Below are 19,541 nucleotides of genomic sequence, written 5' to 3' on the forward strand. Positions count from 1 at the left end.
AAAATTACCTGTGGTTCAAAAAGATTCCCTGCAGTGTGGATCTTAAATTATCATTAACTTTGTCAATATATCCGCTTAAACCCTGTAAACAAGGCCATCCTATCTTTTCAGATAAGGTTGTCACAGACCTTCTAACCTTTAGAATTCTGTTCCAAAGTCTGAGTGGTGTTGTCTTCTTTGGTGGCAGGTTCTCACCAGATGGATGTACACGGTGAGGAAGGGGTACCGGGCCGTCACGTACCACAACTGGAGACATGGGTTTAATGTGGGGCAGACCATGTTCACTTTGCTGATGGTAGGTATGGAGCGCAGCAATTGGTGAAAACCTGCGTGCCTCCCTCCTGAACGTGCTGAGAATAGATACAGGCTATCACTTTAGATCTGTAATTTTGTAATTCATGGATACAATCCCATAAATCCCCAAATCCTCTAGAGATGATGCTAGGGCATGTGGGTATCCCTGGGCCCTTGACTGGATTATAACTCTGACACTCACGTACTTAGGTCTTTAAAGGAAAAAAATTCAGTTCCCTGCTAGGTTTGTAACTGCCCAGAATGAGCTACAAGAAATAAAACCAGTTTGGGACTTCCCTGGTGGTTCAGTGGTAAAGACTCCATGCTTCCAATGCAAAGGGTCAAGGTTTGATCCCTGATCAGGGAACTAAGATCCCATATGCCATGTGGTGTGACCAAAAAGGAAAGAAAGTCAGCTTGCTCTAAAAACACAGCAGACCCCCTTCTCCATCAGAGGCAAGCCTCACTGCACATGCTGCATAATGTATTAATGTAAGTGTATTAATGTAAGTGAATATATGTCTTCTTTTAGACAGGAAGACTGAAGAAATACTACACAGACCTTGAAGCCTTTGCCATGCTTGCTGCTGCCTTCTGCCATGACATTGACCACAGAGGCACCAATAATTTGTATCAGATGAAGTAAGTGAACATATGCTGCCACATCGATAGTTCTGGTGCCCCTGCCTTATTTGTAAATGCCTTCACTCTTTTTTCAACTTCTTTTCATCAAAGTATTGAATTCATACCTTTAGGTGCATTGATCTTCGATTGCAGTTGTACGCCCTTGGGTGACACCCCCAACTCAAGCTAGAGAACATTTCTTCCTGGGTTCGCTACCTCTCATGTCCCTCGTCCTTGTGCCTCCACCAGCTGACCTTGCATCTTAACATCATCACCACCTTCCCCTCTTGGCTAAGAAAAGCAGTGCAGCCTTTCAGCTCAGACAGATTTGTATTCACTGAGTTCACAAATTATTTAAACTTTCTGAGCTTTGAGTTCCTCATTGGGAAAATAAGAATTGTAATAATGCTACCTAACACTTAAGGTCATTGTGAAGATTAAATAAGGCTATGCATACAAAGCAGTCAGCTCACGGTTGGTGCTTGGTGGTTAATAATTATCAGGTATTATTATTATTACTGTTATTATGTCATTGGCACTTTGAAAATTTGTCAGCAGTGCCATGGCCAACCTAGCTCCTTGATAGGACATTTAAGAAGCTCTACCTGCCTTGGCCACACTATATCCTCATCTACACATAACCCACTACCCTACAAGGTACCAGAGGAAGTGAGACATTTTAGAGAGAATGAGCTTTGGGATCTGGGTTTGTGGGATCCAAACACTTCCTGGTTGAGTGATCTTGGGTAAATCACTTAATGTATTTGAGATTCACTTTCTTAACTGTTAAATGGGTACAATTTTGACCTCTCAAAGACTGCTGTGAGAATCACGTGAAATTGTATGTCTGAAATTACATAGTAGATGCTCAAGAAATTTACTCAATGAAGTAAACAGGGACTTTTCACCTTCAGCAACTCTACCAATCAGGCTTTGCTCTGAAGAGGGGATTCCCAGTCTGCGTTCAGGCAAGCCACATCTTCCTCTAAGAGCTCCAGCCCGTGCTGGCTGTTCCGCATTCCTGAATGGAGGTTTCCTGACAATGACTGAGCTCTCTTCCGCTCAGTTTCAAAGGAATGAATGTTTATTGAGCACTTGCGTACTGGGAGACCCGCTGAGAACTTGATACCTATGGCCTTTTTGAATCCTTATAGCCCTCCCACGTGGGAGGTACTATTGTTCCCCTCTTTTACTGATGAAGAAACAAGTCCCAAACAGTCAAATCTAACTTGCCCTAGATGAAAAGAGAGTAGCCAAATGGGATGTGGCATCTCGTCTCTGGTTTGCAGAAAACATGAGACCACATCCCAGACTTCTGCTTTGGCCTGGTGTTGGGAGTCTGGTTGAGTCCCATCAGCGATGGGCGAGCTGACCTTCTTCCTTTTCTGTGAGAGAAACTTTGTAGTTCAAGCAATTAAATCATTTTATGCATTTTACAAATTAGGGTTTTTCTTAAAAAAGATTTTTTTTTAAAGAGCATATTTTTCTGTTCTAAATCTAAAAATTCTTTTCCAATATGTTAGTTTCAACTGTTTCACAGTCATTAGGGGAGAGGGAAGACATGAAAAAAAAAAAAAATCCTCAGATTGCAAAGATTCTGTATTGTGTGATCTTATGTGTCATCTTTAAATAGCTGAAATGACCCCTTTCCTCCTAGGTCCACTTCTCCGCTAGCAAGGCTTCACGGCTCTTCCATCTTGGAGAGGCACCACCTGGAGTACAGTAAGACGCTGCTGCAGGATGAGGTACATGGGTCTCTCTCTAGGGCAGCTCACAAGCTCTGGATCAAAGCGCTAACCCACAGAGAATGCTTAGAAAGAGGATGATCCTGAATGCTGGTGGCTGACAGTGTATATACCCTTATTGAAGTCAACTGATAGAAATTGATATATTGCGATAGTTTTTGAACAATCAAAATGGAAGTAGCTGAGATAGAGGAGGAAAGAGCTATGAAAAGTCACAGAATCTCTGTGGGTCTGTAGAGTAAGAAGAAAAAGTTTATGATGAATATGAGAGGGCTCTGTGTACCTTCGGTATGTATGAATGTAAAAAGAGGAGGCTACACAGCCGCTGCTTTTCTTATTCATAGGGTATGTAGTGTTAAGGTATTGTCTGTATCTTTGAGAGAGTCAGGTGTTGGTAGTTTGGGGGTAGGCATGAAAATTAGGCTGTAAGATCAGACAGCTGCCATCAGAGGCACTGAGTGAATGAGGGACTTGTCCCATTCAGGAGTGGGTGGGCATAGGAGAGAAGAGGGGTGGGATCAGGGAACTTTTCACAGGAAGTGGCTTAAGCTTGGTCCTGAATTCATTGTGATTTATACAATATCATGTACTACTAACTTTCAATAAAAAGATTTTTCTTTTTATCGATTTTATTTAAAGAGTATATAGGCTTGTTGGGAAAGTTTTGAATATAACCTAGTTATGCTTGAGAACAAATCTGAGAAGATTCTAACCCAGAATGAATCATTGTTAGATAGAAGGGAACATTCTTCTGTCTGCACAGAGAAATTGTCTAGAATTACACAAACTCATTAGGATAAATAAGCCCTCGGGAGAGTGGAGCTTTTTTCACTTTTGATAATAATCATTTATTAAAGGCTCAGGGGAAGGGGTACAAGGAAACATGTCCAAGTTTCGAGATAATATTACATTCTTCTAGGTAATCAAAAGCCAAGTGGGAAAATTTGTAAGGGCAATTAGGCAGAAAAGTAGAAAAAGAAAACGGACATATGATTTAAATGTTTTTAATAGCCTGTGATTGATGCAGCATCCAGACAGGGAGACACAGACCAACTGCACTGAATTATCGATTTCACAGGGCAGAGGTGGGCAGGCGGTTAAAAACACATCCTGGGCTTCATCTCCCACTTACCAGGCTCCCTGGGGATTGGACCTAGGAATCTGATTTTTAATAAGAATTTTCATAACTCTCATGTGTAGCTAGGACCTGTTCCTGCAGTAGTATCATAAAAAGAATGAAGATATCTATTCTATGAGAGTTGGAAAAAATAGAATTGAAAGTAGTTCATGAATATAATAGTGACTTGTTACCCACCCAATTTGTTAAGGGTCTTGCTTTACTGGTTGGGATGGTTTTATATTTTTGAGTAAGGATCTTCCATATATCCAGCTGATTACATATACCACAGGCAGGTAGTATCAAAAATAATTTATTTAATTTTACATTTACCTACTAATGCAAAATATATTCTAAAACCTTTATAGCCAAATGTTTAAATGCTTAAGTTTGGAAGGGCTCCTAGTAGCTCATATGCTTTTACTTTCTGGGATTTGAGAGTTTAAAATAGAGTTGTTGTTTCCCATCTTAATTTTTTAATGTTATTTACTCTGCAGTCTGAACTGGTTTTCATGGCTAGATAAAGGCTTATTCTTTTTAAAAAGTAATAGTGCATCCTAGTAATCCATGCCACCTTGGCAAGGACCTATCTACAATGCTATTTGACCTGCTAATTGCAGACTTTTAGGGTTGTAAATAGAGTCACTAGGCAATAAATGCAATCACAGAGCTTTTTATGAGCAGGCAAACTGAATGCTGAAAAAATGAAATTTTAACATCAGATGTTGTTTTCACATTTTTGAAAGACAGTACAGTTCTTCTATTTATTTATTGTATGGAGGAAATATTTATATTTAAAACTTTAATTTTTTTACATAAGGCAAATCCTTATCTAGCAATTTTGCCATGTTGTAGGCATTACTCATTGTGTTTTGTATATTATCAAGTTTTATGTCCAGTAGAGTTGGATTCCCTGCTTTGAGGACAGAACTGTCTGTATTCTAAACTAGTCAGAAATCCACCCTTTAACATAATGAATAGGGGTTAAAACCCTTGTTAGCCAAATTTCTCAGAATATAAACTTTAATACAACAATGTACTATCAGAATGACAAAATGCATTATTTAGCATAAATAACAGAATACTTTCATTATTCAGAACTTCTTCATAAAATTTATAACTTTATGCTTTTTCATACTGACTTCATGTTATACAAAGAAGGAATGAAGAAGAAATTAAGTGTCTTGTGTATGATCACCAGCCAGCCACAAACATGTTGCAGTCTTCCCTTTTGGGTGTAACATGTACCACATTGAAGACTAGAACTCACCTCCCTGAGAGTCCTCATCAGGATGAATTGGAGCCGTTTCTATTTTGGTGTGCTACACCAAATTTAGACGTGTAGTGCCATTTTCATAGCAATAAGAGAACAAAAATGGCCTGTTAATGGTAGAGAGCAACGTTAAACTCTATGGGCAGGTGAGCCCTGCTGAACAGGTGGGGGCCCAGTTGGAGTGGGGCTGGCTGGGATGGAGGCCTCCTCTCTTGTTCTGTGTGCCTGTCTCTATATCACGTTTCCAGCACAATTCCCTGGAAGCACAAATGGAATATTATAGACTCATCTATAGATATCTTAAATTAATGACAGTAGTGGTTGTAAAAATTACATGCATATACCTGCTATGAAAATTCAAGCAATAGGAAACATTCTAAAGATAAATATTTAAAAATTGCTTAAATCCTACCACTCAGAAATAGGACATTTCATTAACATTTAATGAACTTCATTGTAGCCCATTGTGACTATATATAGGCAAGATGGTTAAAAACAATGTTAGAAAAATGGGATCTCACTATCCGAACTATTTTTGTTGTTGTTGTTAGAGTTATCTATTTAATTGAGTTTATTGAAGTGTAATGTTTGAACAATAAGCAGCATCCCTTTAATGTGTTATTCATACAAATTCTATGAATTCTATCCCTACACTTGGATAGATTTTACCCCACCACACTCAGGATACACAACACTTCAGTCATCTCCTTTGGGATGACAAAGGAGACTGCTCCCTGGTAGTCTATCACTGGATACAGAACACTTCAGTTCTGTAGTAGTCTATGCTAGCAGTCCCCCAGTAGTCTATGCCTCTCTCCCCTCCCAGCCCAAAGCAAGCAAAGAAATGTTTTTAGTCACTACAGATTAGTTTGAACCTTTTAGAATTTTATATAAATGCAGTCATCCAATAATTACTCTTTTGTGACGATGACTTTCATTCAGAACAATAATTTTGTGATTTGTTCCTTTTGAGCGAATGAGTCAGCAGTGATTCATTACTTTTCACTGCTGAGTGGCCTTGCATTTGTCTTAAATGAAGATTTTAATTTTACTTCAGTTTAATGGAAGAAACATTTTTTAAGGGAAGGAATTACAGAACTTCAGAGAACTGTGTCCTTAATCACAAGAAATATTAGTTCTTAGAGAACACTAAAATCAATAACCAGTGGTTATGTGTTACCTTTTCACCATCTCTGAACTCCCTGATATAAAACATGAGAAATTTGAATACTTACACTGCTTCCCACATCTCTACTTCTGTTTTGTAAGCTATTTATTTTCAGTATTTTTTTTATTGTTATCAGGATTTATACAATTAACTTATAATTTCCTTAAGTGTCTATATTTTTTTTAAACCAGAGCATTTATTGCATGACTAATGGTCGAAATCCTTAAGATGAACTGGATGCTGCCCCAGCGGCTCTCTTGGGTTAGGTGTTCTCCCAGAATCCACACCTGAATCTTCAGTATACCATTTGTAGGTGCCTCACTCACCTGGCCTAGGTGGTGTTCCATCTGTAGCCTTGGCAACTCCAGTCACATTTCCTCTTCTGCCTGGCGGTGTTGCCACAGTGGTCATAGGTCTGCTTCTGAAGGTCAGAGGCCTTGGAACCACAGTCTTACTTCCAGATGACAGTGTTCCCTTTGTCATCTCTCTTCTGTGGTTGAGACCAAAGAGGCATAATTATTTACTCCAACTTCTACTTTTCTATGGGCCTGATACGTAGCCTCAGACTTTTTATCTTGGCTTGTCCATTTCTGTGTATTTTATTTTGACTCATATCTTGATTAGTTAGATTTTTGTCATCTGGTAGTTTTTCACAGTCTCTAAGCTAAGTGCACACCTACGAAGATCTGTTTGTTACATTTTTGAAAGTCACTTTGGAAGAATATAAAAGTTGTTGGGTCATTACTTTCTCCTCAGAAACTGGAGGACATTGCCTCAGTGTTTTTTGGTGTTAAAGAAGTATAAATGGCTGATTTGATTTTCTCCCTTGCAGGTGACTTTGTTTTTCTGCATAGATGTTCATATAATTCTTAATTCTTCATATTTTAGTAACTTTGAATGTCTGGGTGATTCTGCATCTATTTTTTCCTTGATATAGGTTACACATATCCACAGAATCCATTTTTTTTTTTTTTAAATTTCAGGAAAGCTTTTTTTCCATTGTATCTTTGAACACTTTTCTAATACATTGGGAATACCAATTATGTGTATGTCGAATCTCTTTGTCATTTATATTATGTTCTTTATATTTTTAATAGATTTATTCTTTTTCCTTTTTGCTTTAATTTCCTCAAGACTGTGGACTGTCCCTTGCTTATTCTATTTGAGTAGCTTTACTGTGGATTATATTGCTTTTATATTCAATTCCATTCTTCTCATTCTACTACTAGTTTTGCTAGTTTATTTTTAATTTTACTGTTGTCTTACAATCTCCTTTGAATTCTTATGGTTTTCAAACTATAGATATTATTAGCATGAAGTTTTCATGTTCCATTGGGTATTTCCTTTGATGTATTTTTCATTTGCCTTTTGTGTTCCTTTCTTCCATTGTTATTTTCTTAGTTCGGTGTGTACGCATGTGCAGTCACGCACTGTATTTACATATTCAGTCAACTACTACAAGACCTTTGTGTGACTTCTGATTCAGAGTTGTTACATGTGGTGTGCTGTGACTCTCTAGTGCGTCTTTTTGTGAACACATGGGTGTATTTCTGTTTGGTATGTACCTGGAAATAGAATTGCTTGGCCGTAGGGTGAGCATATGCTCAACCTCAGTGGATGCTGACAAGCTGTTTTCCAAAATAGTTGTATTAATATACATTTTCACCAACAGTTCCAGTGGCTCTCCATCATCTCCAACACTTGACACTTTCCATCTTTCTCATTTTAGTCACTTGGGGGATGCACTGATTTGTGTCAAATTAAATAGCATCGATTAACACACATAAACTACAATTTTTTATATTAACCTTTTGAAATTCTGTTTTGGGACTACCTTTGTTCTCAACTTGATTTGTAGGAATTCTTTATTCTGGTTTATGTATCTTTCATCAGAAATATGTATTACAAATATTTTCTCCCTGTGAATTGCCTTTTTATTCTCAGTATTGGATTTGGGTGAAAATAAGCTCTTAATTTTAATGTAGTCCATTTGATCAATTTTTTAAAGATTAATTCTTTAGTTGTATAGTATTGTCTTTTGCCTATTCAAGGTTATGAAGGTATTTTATTGTTATACGTTTCTCATTTAGATCCACAATCATTTTACAACTTACCTTTATATATGGTTTGATGTAGAGATCAAGATACTTTTTCTGTCCATGTGAAAATCCAGTTGACTCAGCACCACTTATTGACCCACTTCATTTCAGTGATACCTTGGTCCTAAACCAGGTAACTGATTATAATGGACTGGTTCTGCATTCTCTATTCTATTCCACTAGTCAGTTTGTGTCTCTTTTGTCAATATGTCATCTTAGTTACTATAGTTTTGTAATAAAGTCTTCCTTCCAGTATAAATTCTCCAGTTTTGTTCTATTTGAAGACTGCTTTGGCTTTTATTAAGCCTTTGTATTTTCATAGAAATTTTGTCAAATTTACATACACACATCCACAAACTTGGTATTTTGGTTAGAATCGCATTGAATCCATAGGCTATTTTGTGTTCTTGTGGTCTTTATGCAGAGGTTTTACACTTGTTTTCCTCTGAAAACGATTCATTCCTTAGTGGAACTTGCCATCTGCTGTGAGGGGAGGGGCAGGAATGCACTGAGGACAGCCTCAGCTTTCTATTTATTCAAACTCTGTCTCACCAATTCTATCTCTTTGGTCTGGAGAACTCACCTCTTTGATTTGGGTTTTCCAGAAGTTGAGAAGGCTTATGTTAAGCAAGCCTGTGAAGATACAGGGTCTGTGTTAGGATCTGATCATTGCTGCCAACCTCCCTGCCTTCACTCCTTTTTACCCAAAGCATTCTCTTTGGCACAGATGACTAATAGAAGTCAGTGCAAATGTATGTCAGAATAGTTTCCCCTCAGCAGTTCATCCTCTGCTGCTGTTGTGTGTGTCAGATTGGATTTTTGAGGGACATCCTTCCTTCTTCTGTGCCCTGTCTACATTCTACGACCTCTTGCTCCAATTAAAAGATTACTGGCTCTGTCTTTGCTTACTTAAAAACAACTACATGCATGTATATATGTTTAATCCTCAACTTGTTCCAAAAAGTTTTTAATGGAGCTCCCCAAAATACATGTAACATTAAAGAAAAAATGAAGGCTAATGGGAAGATAAAAATAAGACGAAGTATGGGACAGGCCCACAATGTGTACAGTGGGAGGTATAAATATTTATTAGACATGGGCCACAGATTTGGTCAAGGGATTTCTAGTAACTAACATAAAACAGAAACAGGATCTTTTATGTGAATCTATATCCATGGCTGAAAAAGAAACTACTTAGAAGCTCTTCTTTTAAGAACATTTGCTAGGAGAGAAGGAAAGGAGAAAATAAAAAAATGATACTGAATTAAGAAAGGGTTTTTCAATTAGAGACTTGTACAGTAAAAATGAGGGAAAAAAGGTGAAAATCAGGAATATTGTGCTATCAACAAAGGAAGCAGTACTGGATAGTCGAATGTACACCCTTTTTTCTTAAGTATACTAATTTTAAAAGTGTGTCATCTTTTTAAAAAATGCAACACTGATTTACTTTGTGAAGTCAAAGAATGTTTGCCATTCTGTCTGCTTTAATAGAGCTGTTTTATTGTTCTGGGTTAGAAAAAGGTATGACTTAAATGGAGTACAGCAGTATTATTTTCCTCTATATATACAGCTTTTTTCTCACACACATATATTTAGCAAATAGCAAAGTATCCAGGTTTAAAAATAAAATCAACATGTATTAAAAGTAATTGGTGCATAAAAAATATTGATAATTTTGGTTGATGGTTGTGTCGTCTGTACAGTCTGGCACTTGGTAGAGACAAAGACTATCGTAAGGGATTGTTTATTTCAATTTGGCAGCCTGCCTTGTGTGTCCCCTCTCCCCATTCTATGTTTTTATTTGGCTGTTTTTTTCTGACTTTTTTAGTTTAAAAAAATTACATGTTTAATGTGTACATGATGTTTTGATGTATGGATATACAGTAAAATCATTACTACAGTCAAGTGAATCAACATAGTATCTTCTTGTGTGTGGTGAGAACACCTGAGATCCACTATTTTAGCAGATTTTTTCAGTATGTAATAAGGATTAAAATGACTTATATAAAGTGATTAAAGTGTGCTACTAATAATTTGCCTAAAAACTTGGGGCATTTCCACACATGATCCCCTTTTTTCTCCTGAGTACAGCAGTCAAGAATGACTTTAAGTGCTACTGGATCTACAAAGTATGGGTTGGAATTACATACTACACGTTACTTTGGGAAACATATAACATGTATCAGTGAACAGATAAGGGCAATGACTCTGATGTAAATATGCCACAGGGTCACCACCAATCCAAAGGCAGGCCACCAGTGTACCCAAATCAGGGAAGGTTAAGTGGGATTTAAATGCCAAATGGCCCACTTACTTTGCCCTCTTCCTGGTCAATCCAGACCAGTTAAAAATAACCTATATCCCGAAGATTTGGAGCAGAGATTACGCCCAAGGTGCTGCTGAGGACTTTCTCTTTCAAGCAAGACATGGATTTTTATCTAGATAAGTTTTCTTTTATTATAGTTTGTAGTAGTCAATTGCCATGTCTTCTATCAATTTAAAGTCTAGCTGTAGTTGCTATTATGAACTCATTATTACTGCTGTGTAAAATGCCATTTTTCTTGACTTGGAAGTTATAAAAAGATAACCTAAGTGGAGGCTGTATTATGCACACATAATTCTAGTCCATTTCTTGCTTTCTAGTATTTCAGTCTCCTGGAATGACAGAGCTATATTTGGTCTTGGGTTTTGCAATTCTATTTTAAACTGGGGATAACCTCAAAACTTACCAGTAATAATGATATAGCAATAATTAAATTCTGTAGCAATTTACTGTTCTTAAATGCATTCCCAGTTATCTAATCTGCATCAACATTCCACAAATATTTACTGATCACAGGTTGAGTGCCAGGCAGTTAGCAGGGCAGCTGATAGTATCCCCATTTGAGAAAACAAATACTTAGAGATGTTAAATGAGGTGTCCAGGACACTGCAACTACCACGTGGGGAAGCTGGGAACTGAACCCGGGCTGCTTACTGAGCCGGTGTACTGCCCTGCTGTCCTGGCTCTACTGTGTGCTAGCTGTTGACCCTTGAGCAAGTTTCCTAACCTCTATATGCTGTCGTTTGTTGCGAGACTAAGAGTCTTCATAGAGCACTTAGGACAGTGCCTGGGGAGTGGGAGGCATTAGGTGTCTGCTGTTGTTATTTGGTGCTTGACCCAGTGTTCTTTTCTACATTATGCTGCCTCTGTCTCTATACAGGTGAACAGACTATTTCCTCCTTTCCAGTGGGATTTTCCTGTATTTAACTGTTGACTTCATTTGTCACTGCACATCTGTCTTTGGCCTGTATTACTAAAAATGTTCTTTTTGGAATATCTTATCTTTTAAAAACCACTCCCAGATTTACACTCTTGTTTTCTGGAACACTAAAAATTGAGGGTGATCCATGTATGAGGGGACTGTTAGCGGGAAACTCTTTGAAGAAAGGTAGAAATAAGTCATTGTAAAATAGAATTGCAAGACTTCATTTTAAAAACAACTTGGAAGATTTACTTTTTTCTATGTGTGAGTACTGTTGTAATCTGCAGCTTCTGAAAGCTCTCCCATAGTTTCTATAATCACTCTGAAATTATCTGGTAAGTAATTCAACATGTCTAACAATTGGACAAATGCCAGATATTCTTTTATTTTTTGTGGCTTGGAGAATAAATTTTATTTATTTATTTTTATTAGTTGGGGAATACATGTAAATCCATGGCTGATTCATGTCAATGTATGGCAAAAACCACTACAAAAACCAGATATTCTTTATTAAACTTTCTCAATTACTACAGAAAAATTTAAATCTATTGTTTTTATTGAAGTGGTCCTGGAAGAAAACTTATATTGATTACATGAATATTTGCTAATAATCTATTTTAAGAGTTTAAATTATCTTACTCAAAGTATAAGTAGAGAGGTAACTTAACTCTAGAGAGAAAACTGAAAGCAAGAAAAGTAAGACTTAGTTTATCTTCTTTCTATAATAAGATGCTCTTATTAAGCATCATAGGGTGGTTTGTTTGTTGAATCAAAGGCAAATTAATGACGGCACTTTATTTTGAATTTTCATCTTACAGAGTTTAAACATCTTCCAGAACCTAAATAAACGCCAGTATGAAACAGTTATTCATTTGTTTGAAGTTGCAATAATAGCAACTGACCTGGCTTTATATTTCAAGTAAGTACAGAACTCCCTTATACTCAGTGTGGTGCTGCCTTCCATGGTCCACTGCCTTAAAGTTAAAAGACATTTATTTAGAGACACATTTCTTCATTTTCTTTTTGGATTACCAATAAATACCCTTAAGATGCCTGATGGTGGATTTACTGGACATTTGGAACATATTTTAAAAAGCTAAGCCCCTAATATTAGTTTGTTATCTGAAGAAATTGCATCAAGGTAGATGACTGCCACAACAGTGATGCTATAAAACCTTACATGGTGCCTTTTGATCTGGGGAATTCATCATAGTTCACAGTCTGGTATTTAGGGTTGCAGGCTCAGACATTTGATTCTGCCAGAGTCCGAGAGCTGAAAAATCTTAGTGATACTGATGCACATTAACAAACTAAAAAAATTTCTGAGTTACATACAGCAGAGGCATTAGCCTATTTATAATGATGATGATTACCTAGGAGACCAGATACTCCAAGCTTCTGTACATTTTCCTGTCAGTGAACTATAAAGTTTAAAATGCATTAGGACAAAGTGAACTAGTTACAGGGTCTAAATAGTTAACAACTTGGGCAGTATTAAATTGTGCCTCTCCAATCCTTCATTGAAAATTCAGTTATTAAATAGTTCAAACGTGAAAGCAGATACTTAAGAGTGATATCCAAATAGCGATGGCCCAGATTCAACAAATGCTAAGATTTTCTTAGATCTCTTTTTTCAAGCAAAGTGGTATAATCGAGGCATTCTGTACTCACTCCATCATGAACGCCACCCCCCCACCCCACTTCTCCTTCACAAATACCAGTGTCTTGGTATTGTTATGTATTCATCCTTACCATTCATGTTTTCTATGGCATTATTGTTTAAAAATTTTCCATAAATGGTTATCATACTGTATATACCTTTCTGCAACTTGTTTTCAAACAATACTTTGAAGATTTAGCTTGGTGGTAAATTGAGATCCAGGTCATTCTTTTTAAATGTATATTCAACTGTGTAATTTTTATCATAATTAATTTAGCCATTCTTCTATTCATGGACATTTAGATTATTTCCAATTTTTCATCACTGCCAACATTGTATATGTTTGTGTATATAAGTTTCTGTAAAGTACATATGGGAATTGCTGGAAGGTTTGCATATCTTCAATTTTATACCACATGGCAAAACTCCTACACTCCTTAGTAGGTACGCCAATTTAAACTCCTCCCAGCAGTGTTACAAGAGTTCCTATTATTCCATATCTGTTCTCTTCTTGATCTGGGCATATTTAAATATATTTGTTAGAGCGTGAGACAGATTATTATTATTCACACTTATAATTTTATACCTTTTCATATATTTTAGGTTCTAATATTTGGTTAGTTTTATACTTTACAATGTCTCATCATAGCCTGTGGCCTTTGTTATGATCTCTTTTTGTCACATATAGCTCTTAGTTTTAATGTATTTGAATTTACTAATTTTTTTTTCCTTTCTGACTTGTGATATTTCTGTCTTAAACCCTTTCTGTATCAAGGTTACACAGCCATTCCCTGTTCTCCTCCCTAGGTCCACAATGTGGACAACTGATGCAAAGTGGAAACATGAAACCTGAAAGGACATATTAAAGACACTTTAAACCTCTGGTCTTATATGCTAAAATTGTTGCACAGTTGTCTCTTTTTTAGGAAGAGAACCATGTTTCAAAAAATTGTTGATGCCTGTGAAAAAATGGAAACTGAAGAAGAGGCCATCAAATATGTGACCATTGATCCAACCAAAAAAGAGATTATCATGTGAGAAATCAAATTTTATTTTGCTTTTGGCAAAAATAACTTGTTTTATATTTCTATTTAAACATGTTTTGTTTTCTTTCACAGGGCGATGATGATGACTGCATGTGATCTGTCAGCTATAACCAAGCCCTGGGAGGTACAAAGTCAGGTGAGTGGTTCCCATTTTCTGTCAGGCCCTCGGGCTTTGCCTAGGCGCCATGAGACAGTGAATGTGAAGGTATCTGGCAACCTCAGAATTTAATTATAACCAATTATATGACTCTATATTTTAAAAGCAATTACCTTCATTACCCTGGACCTGTCCTCTGAGACCATCAGTTTATAATTTACAAAGAAGAAAAAGGAAGTTAAGAAGTTAAGACAAAAAAGTACAATGTTCCCTGTTGGGTTTCTGTTAGAGAAGAAAAGCAAACAGCTTTCAAGAGCTCACAAATGTCAGTAGGTCATCTGGTTAGGCCCAGGACAAGGGAAACAGAAGGAACCTAGAAAGAAAATGCTTTCTGGAAGGAATTCCTGTTATCACTGGACAGGCTGTAAGAAGTTTACATAAAATTATTCATGGAGTGTCTGGGTTTTTAGTAGAGGAGATAAAGCATGATAGGCAAGGATGAATCACTAGTGCCTTCATCCCTCAAGGGTGGTTTTGCTCCTAGTCTCTTCGGTGTGCTGTCAGTCATGAGACAGCACCATCTGCAGGTTCAGTTTAAGGGCGTCTTCTAAGGAAGGTCTTCCTCACCCTTGGGGAGTGTGGGGAATGAGTGGGGGCCATCTGCTTACCACTTGGTTTCTTACTAATCGATGAAAGAATTCTCCCTCAGTTAATTCATAGGGAAAACCCTAAGCAGAAGAGGCCAGAATTCCCTGGGTTCAACTGTAAATGTGGATTGTATCTGTTAAGATAGAATAGCTGGGCTTCAAACCAGATACCTGTGCTCCCTCCTCACCGACTGCCTGCTCTTCCTCCTCAATTCTTTTATCTACATAGTCACCCAAGCCAAAAACCTGGGCTCATGCTTGAGTCCATCTCCCTCATTTCAAAACCATTTCTGTCCATCACTCTTGCCACCCTCTTAGTTCTTACTTCCCTCTGTCATCAGAACTATGGTGGCAGCCTCCTAAGTGATCCTCTCTTAGGATGAACTCTCCAACTTTTCTCTGAGTTGCTGCTGGAATGGTTATAAATAGAGCTCTGCTTCGCTACTGCTTTGCTTAAGAAGCCTTCTAAACTCCCCACTGCTGGAGATTTTCAACCTTTTTTTAAAGAAAAAAGCAATGTCTATTTTCCTTGCACAAAAAGTTGTACATAGATCACTTTTTATAAAAGGAAAAAGCAAAGTTACTGTACTTTATAATCTCTCTTGGCATCCACTTTTGTACCACTTGTGCACTTTGGAGGGACCGTACGGCTTAAAGAAAAAGAACTACTGGCCCAGAGAATCAAGTTAAACTTCCCAGTGAAGCATACATGGTTTGTTGCTACCTGTCCTTAACTCACACTCCCCAATTTATTTCTCTTATTTCCCATGTTACTGCCTCACACTCTTAAGCTCCTACTCACACAAGCCCTAAACATTCAACTTTATCTGCACAAAGTCTTCCCTTTCTTCTTTACTGGTAAACTACTAGTCTTCTTTGATGATACAGCATAAATGCAACCTCCCTTATCTTTCTCCTTGATCCACAGCAGTTGATAGTGTTGATATGATAGAACTTTCCACATTCTTTACATGACTGACTTCATTAGACTGTAAGCATCTTAAAGATCAAGGTCACATCTTAACTCCTCTTGGTAAGCCTGGATCATGTCAATGTAAGGCAGCTAGAAGGTGTTCAACAAACTTGATAAATATGGTTTTTAAAAAACCATATAAATTAACTCTCAATATCCCCACAACATAATCAGGTGAAGTCGTGTTCTAAGCTGTGCATGTATGTGCATAAACACACAGGCAGATACACGCTAGATGCTGGCAGATGATAAGCAGGACAAGAGGAGGATCTGGGAAGCTTTGGAGCTTGAATCATAATGAAATGGAATTAGACATCCTCCCTTCTCCCCTTTTTATTGTTGAGAGGTGGTGACAATAGCAGCTAGGAGATTGGCACACCCAGAATGAGTCTATCACACTGAAGTAGGAAGAGAAATCCCCCTTGCACATTTCAATATAATCTGTAAATAATATCATTTTAAAGCCAAAGAACATATGGTATGACAATATCTCAAGCATTAATTATAAATTCTGTTCTTAAATGTTACTCATTTAAGGATAAAATGTTATGATAAAATGCAAATTCTCTGTTAATAAGTCTGAACCATGACTTTCATGAATCATGTCCTCCTTCTTTGCAGGTAGCACTCCTGGTTGCAAATGAATTTTGGGAACAAGGAGATCTGGAGAGAACAGTGCTGCAGCAACAACCCATTGTAAAACCCTTGACATAAAAATGCACTACTGATTAAAAATTATCGATACAAATCAGTCTGTTTTGTCCACTGGATCTTAGAAAATTATCTTTAAAGAATTTATTTCTCTTTCTAGCCTATGATGGACAGAAACAAAAAAGATGAACTACCTAAACTTCAAGTTGGATTTATTGACTTTGTCTGTACTTTTGTATATAAGGTAAGTAAATAGATTACTTGAGTGAAATATATCATTTTCTGGATGAGAATTTTTCTTTCAAACTGTAACTAAAATCAAAGTCACTCTCATCCCTCATGGAAAGTCACTAAGGGTGTCGTCATTTCTCCAAGGTAGTTTGAGGTATTACCCTTATCTTTCCTTCAAGGATGCAATGAAAGGTGAGAGAACTAAGAATAAACTTACTTAGGTGAGCAGGAAAGACAAGAGCTACATTTCCCACTTTCAAGGTACTGAATTAATCTCATCCTAACAGCTCTGAGCACTGTAATAATTCCTTAGGGCTCCTTCTCTGCATATGAAAGGTACTGAAAATGAACCAAATGATTTAAGTAGTTTCTGACCCAAATTTCTCCCTAGGAGTTCTCACGGTTTCACAAAGAAATCACACCTATGCTGAATGGTCTTCAAAACAACAGAGTGGAATGGAAATCCCTAGCTGATGAGTATGATGAAAAGATGAAGGTAATTGAAGAGATGAAAAAGCAGGAAGAAGGAAATATGACTGAAAAAGGTTAGATGGAATCTGTTTTGGCTTCTTCTAAAGTAGCTGTAAGTCCAGCAGAGCTTAATCTCACATGACAAAAGCATAAAAAGTAAATGCAAACAGGAAATTTGCTTTACTGCCCACAGACTGAGAATTATTAGAAGCTGATTAGTGGTTTTCAGGGTTTTTATCCCCTTGAACAAGATCTTACTTTATAATTCCCAGTGGAATTGCTTGGTCCAGTTGAAGTTGGGGTTAGGACTAGGTTTCTTCATCCACTCAATAAAGTGGCTCCTGAGGTACCTCTGCAGAATACTGAATTTTAAGAAATAATATGAAAACCATAGGATTAGTTTGATCAATCAGGTTTAGGTGAGAAAATAATTTTAGTCCTAACATTCTGTATTAGCTGTAAGACTTTGGGCATCTTGCTTAGCCTCTCTGAGCTTAATGTCCCTCTCCTTATAATGAGAAAGCTTTACAGATCTCCAGCCTCATTTCCAGATCTAAGGAAGCCCTAGAAGTAAAGCTGGCCAGCAGAGTGGGGTGACTTGAAGGTACCCTAAGACTCTGTGCCTCAGATGTTTCTCTGTAGTGCTGTTTATCCTGATGAAATTTCTACTCCTGAAGTCACTCAGTTAGGTTTAACATAATCTTCAGAAAGCCTCTGTTAAGATGCTTACATCACCTATTAGTTCATCAGATGACTCAAATGTCATCTTGAAAGTGGAATATTAATGTCATCATTTCGTATTTTGTCTCAAGAGCTCCAGACTTAAAAGGTTTTCTAAGAAATTCTTATTGTTTAATAAACCATCTCTGTCTGGAAAGGCCTTGTTAAAAGAAAAAAAAGCAACATTCTTTTTAGATGGTTCGTGCGTTTAGTGATATTTTAAAGAATTCAGAGGGAGAAAGCATTTTGCTTAAAGGGTTAAGGATATCCTTCAACAGAATAAAAACAGGAGTTCCTGACTCTGGGATATACATTCACTTAAATGTTTAGTGGCTGTGTATTCTGTACAAGGCCCTGTGTTAGGCAGGCCCTGGGGAAAGATGGGGTCCTTATCTCATAGAGCTTACCACCTGGTAGGGGAGCACCAAGTGAAAAATCGATTATTTAACTATAATTATCAGAAGCAGCATACCTGGGGCATCAGGGAAGTCGTTCCTGAAGGATGTTTATGCTACACTGAAGACAGGCTTTTTCTAAGCAAAGAAAGGAGGAAGAGTTTTAAAGGAAAGGAGAGGAAAGAATAGAATATGCACAAAGGCCGTAAAGTGGAAATAAGCTTGGTGCACTTGAAGAACTTGAAAACTGGTGTAGCTGGAGTCTAGAGAGCAAACAGAGTAAAATACCAGATGAAGCCAGGAATGCAGGCAGCTCTGCCAGATGGGTGTGTTACCCTGAAGGCCTCCTTATGGATCTGTCCTCTAGACAGCAACAGGAAGTCCTTAGAGGGATGGATTTCAACATGAAAGCAGTAAGATCTGAGCTGAGCTTCAAAAAGATAACAAAAATGGTTATTTTTACTGAGCAAGTGAAAAGCAAAAAGTTATTTCTCAGTACAGTTAATCTTTATCCCAATTTTACAATGAGCAGTATATCATTCCTGACTTTTTTTTAGATTTAGTATTTGGTATATTGGATATGCATCTCTATACTTTATTTGCATAAAAAATTACTTCTGAATTTTCTTCCTACTACACTGAGAAGTCTCTGTAAACTAAGAATATTACTTTATCTCCAGGCAACACAAAGCAACAACTCAGATTCCCAGACTGGATAGTTCAGTGGTTCTTTTGAGAACTGAGACATTAACTGGTTAGTCATTTATTAGATTTAATTTTCTAAATGGACTAATTCTGAATATGAAGTCAAGTTTTAAAATGGTCAAACTCTTAGTACTTGATATAGGTTAAAACTATGAATTAGGCTACATAGTTATTCTAATATTAGGAAAAAACTACTATATATCCACTGACTCCCAATAATATTGCTTTTCTCCTTTTTACTAGCTGTAGAAGATTCAGGAGGTGGTGGTGATGACAAGAAGTCCAAAACATGTCTAATGTTGTAAGACAATCCAACTGGTCTAAATTACAAATATTGTTTCTACATTTGAAGAAAACATTAAAAAAGAACATCAGCAAAT

General features: G+C 37.1%; 1 protein-coding gene and 1 long non-coding RNA gene across 2 annotated transcripts in view; one reads left to right on the forward strand and one right to left on the reverse strand.

Moving 5' to 3' along the window:
* PDE6C (phosphodiesterase 6C) overlaps window positions 1-19,541 on the forward strand; it is a 50,826-nt gene extending 31,285 nt beyond the window's left edge. Inside the window, exons 15-24 of the mRNA XM_043926110.1 lie at window positions 188-295; window positions 827-936; window positions 2,576-2,663; window positions 12,384-12,484; window positions 14,152-14,259; window positions 14,344-14,407; window positions 16,610-16,684; window positions 16,800-16,883; window positions 17,262-17,415; window positions 19,405-19,541. Coding sequence (XP_043782045.1) covers window positions 188-295; window positions 827-936; window positions 2,576-2,663; window positions 12,384-12,484; window positions 14,152-14,259; window positions 14,344-14,407; window positions 16,610-16,684; window positions 16,800-16,883; window positions 17,262-17,415; window positions 19,405-19,466 — 954 coding nt within the window. The 3' untranslated portion in view covers window positions 19,467-19,541. The remainder of the gene's footprint in view (window positions 1-187; window positions 296-826; window positions 937-2,575; window positions 2,664-12,383; window positions 12,485-14,151; window positions 14,260-14,343; window positions 14,408-16,609; window positions 16,685-16,799; window positions 16,884-17,261; window positions 17,416-19,404) is intronic.
* LOC122709050 lies at window positions 227-19,428 on the reverse strand. Its single transcript, XR_006345396.1, has 5 exons — window positions 17,600-19,428; window positions 8,904-8,953; window positions 6,548-6,711; window positions 5,051-5,310; window positions 227-350 (listed from the first exon to the last, which is right to left on the reverse strand). It is a non-coding gene; the product is annotated as an uncharacterized LOC122709050 (long non-coding RNA).

This window comes from Cervus elaphus, chromosome 15 (genome assembly GCF_910594005.1).
Source record: "Cervus elaphus chromosome 15, mCerEla1.1, whole genome shotgun sequence".
Taxonomy (NCBI): domain Eukaryota; kingdom Metazoa; phylum Chordata; class Mammalia; order Artiodactyla; family Cervidae; genus Cervus; species Cervus elaphus.